Genomic DNA, 2,890 nt, shown 5'->3' on the forward strand with positions numbered 1-2,890 from the left:
ACGTGGGTGCGTGGCAGCCGCTGCCAGCTCCGTGCAGCTGTGCAGGGAGCAATGCTGGAGAGGTGGAGGGTGTCCCTGTCCCCACGTCCTCGGCTGCTGAGGGGTGCTGTAATAACCCGCATCATTCCCCAAATCCTCTTCTAATATTGCTCATCCTTGCTGCTCCCCTTGCTCGGGGGGGGAAACTGGCCCAGGATCTACCCGTGGCTGAAGTCTGGAGGCTGCTTAGCTTCGCCAGGGTGGATAACGGTCTTGAGAAACATTAAAGATGTCTGAGGTTTTCTAAATTACTCTTTGCTAATAGCCTGAGAGTTGCACAAAATTATCCAATTACCAAGCGGTTGGGTAAAATGATACAATTACCAGCTTCACATCTGGGTTCTTAATTTCATTGTGTTGTAGTTGCTTATAAAGAGCTAGTTCTCTGGTCCTTATCTCTGTAACCAAGTGCAGCAGTTCTTGCTTGGGCAGAGTGTTGGATTGCAGCTGGCAGGGAAGGATAAAGCCTCTGAAGTTCCTTTTTTTTTCCCGGTGTAATACTGGACACAGTTTTTCCTTTGGGTCCAGAAAAATCTAAGCAGAACACTTCATACAGCAGCATCTGAAACGCTTCCTCTTCAAACCTTCCTCTTGCAGATGCTTTTGATAACGATTTTAAAGCCTCTGAAGTTCCTTTTTTTTTCCCGGTGTAATACTGGACACAGTTTTTCCTTTGGGTCCAGAAAAATCTAAGCAGAACACTTCATACAGCAGCATCTGAAACGCTTCCTCTTCAAACCTTCCTCTTGCAGATGCTTTTGATAACGATTTGATGCATACAACCCTGAAAAATATCGTTGAGGGGAAGACAGTCGAGGTGCCAACGTACGACTTTGTGACCCATTCTCGGTAGGTTCTGGGTTTGGGTGAGGTTCTGGGGTGGGGGTGGCCCCAGATGGCTGTGGTGCCAGACCCGTGTAACGAGGTGGGCTGGGTGTGTTTTCCTGGCAGGCTGGCAGAGACGACGGTGGTCTATCCTGCTGACGTTGTTCTCTTCGAGGGCATCCTGGTGTTCTACAACCAGGACATCAGGGACATGTTCCACCTGCGGCTCTTCGTGGACACGGATTCCGACGTCCGGCTGTCCCGCAGAGGTAACGCTCTGCAGCCTCTTGTTGTCCTTCTCCAGCCTTCCCTGTGTGCAAGGCTCAGGGTGTTTATCTTCCCGCCCCAGTTCTGCGAGATATGAAGCGTGGGAGGGACCTGGAGCAGATCCTCACGCAGTACACCACCTTTGTCAAGCCTGCCTTTGAGGAGTTCTGCTTACCGGTACTAAAGGCTCTGTTAATTCAATTTCTGTGGGTTTTTCGGGGGGAGGAAGGGATTAGCTGCACTGTAGATGGAGCAGTGGTGGTGTCTGTTATTCACAAGTCCCATGCTCTCCTCTCTGCCTCATTATTTAACCTTTGCAAGCTGCTCGTTCAAGGAACTTAAATGGTTGGTCCCTTGTGTTGCAAACCCCCATGGAAATCCCTAGAGGCTGCTGTGGCTGTTGTAGAATGGGTCCCTGTGGCTGAAACACTCCCACTCTGTATTCATCCTTACGTCTTGCAGGAAGAAAGAAGAGGTTGGTTTCCAGCAGACTCTCACCAGGGAAGGCTGGTGAAAACCTGGGGCAGAGCATTACAGCATCAGCTTTGCCATGGCATACACTCAGGGCACAATTTAGCTGCACACGTAATCAAAGCAATTTGCAAAAAAAACCCTTTGAGAACAAAACCCTGTATGTGGGTTAAGTAAGGTGGAAGAGGCACCTCTTGCTCTAGATCAAAGCAATTCTGGGGTTGTAAAAGTACTCATTAGAAACACTGAATTTGCTGTCCTTTTTCTGAGCAGGGTACAGGGGGAAAAGCAGGGGCTCTCTGCTGGTAAAGATCAATAAAATGTCATCAGAGGCAGGAAGGAATTTCACATGCTCGTTGGGTACTCTGCTCTCAGCAGAGATTTAGCAATGGCTTGTGAAATGCTGATTAGAACCAGCTCTTAGCAAACAGACCTCAGCCTCAAAGCCTGAGGGACTCCTCAGAAGTGTAAAAGCAAGTACTCCACACTTGACCTACTGCTTCTACTTGGTGGTTCACTGCAAAGGGACAGTGAGAACAATCCATGACCTTAAATCCAGTGCCTGTTAGCCACTATGACTTCTGAGTGCATTTAACTTGCAGCCCCAGAGCACAGAAACCCCTCGACCTTTGCCCCAGCTTTCTGGCCTTTGGGAGCTTCTTCCTAGAATACAATGTGACTTTCCCCATTAACAGTCTCCCCCACCGTTGCTGTTTTGCAGACAAAGAAGTATGCAGATGTGATCATCCCCCGAGGAGTTGACAACATGGGTAAAAGGGGGTTGGGTTCTGTGCCTGGTTCCTCTGGGGTGACCACCTTTGGGGCTGGAAAGAGCAGGTGGCACACCACGGTCTTGTGTTTGCGTGCTGCTCAGCAAAGGTGTTTTGGTGGAGGGCTGGAGGAGGGGGGAGCTGCCTGGAGCCTGACTGGGATGACCAGTGGTGGAGGGCTGGAAGAAGAGCTGTGAGATTGGAGGTGCAGAGCAGGACACTGGTGGTGAGGCTGGTGCTGCAGCTGCTGGTTTTGGTGGAGCTCTGACCTCGCTGCAGGGGGCAGGCACGGTTCTGTTTAAGGGCTTGTTAGAACCCGAGTTGAACAGGGCTGGATGCTCCACGTTTTCCAGCCAGCTCAAGCAGGAAAGCCTACCTGTCCTCCCTTTCCTCTTCCTGCAGTTGCCATCAACCTCATAGTGCAGCACATTCAAGACATCCTAAACGGAGACATCTGCAAGTGGCAGCGGGGGGCTGTGAACGGGCACAGCCGCTCCTCCAAGCGGCCGTTCCCGGAG

The 2,890-nt window shown here is 50.8% G+C and overlaps 1 protein-coding gene across 1 annotated transcript; it reads left to right on the top strand.

Moving 5' to 3' along the window:
- Window positions 1–791: 791 nt before the first annotated feature.
- On the top strand, window positions 792–2,884 carry LOC103779016 (uridine-cytidine kinase 1; the record flags this gene model as incomplete). The annotated part of the gene is made up of 5 exons (XM_008946633.1): window positions 792–888; window positions 991–1,133; window positions 1,214–1,308; window positions 2,324–2,372; window positions 2,775–2,884. Coding segments are annotated over 5 exons (494 nt in total), but the record flags the coding sequence as incomplete, so codon positions are not given.
- Window positions 2,885–2,890: the final 6 nt, after the last annotated feature.

This window comes from Merops nubicus, unplaced genomic scaffold, assembly GCF_000691845.1.
Source record: "Merops nubicus isolate BGI_N331 unplaced genomic scaffold, ASM69184v1 scaffold38228, whole genome shotgun sequence".
Taxonomy (NCBI): Eukaryota; Metazoa; Chordata; class Aves; order Coraciiformes; family Meropidae; genus Merops; species Merops nubicus.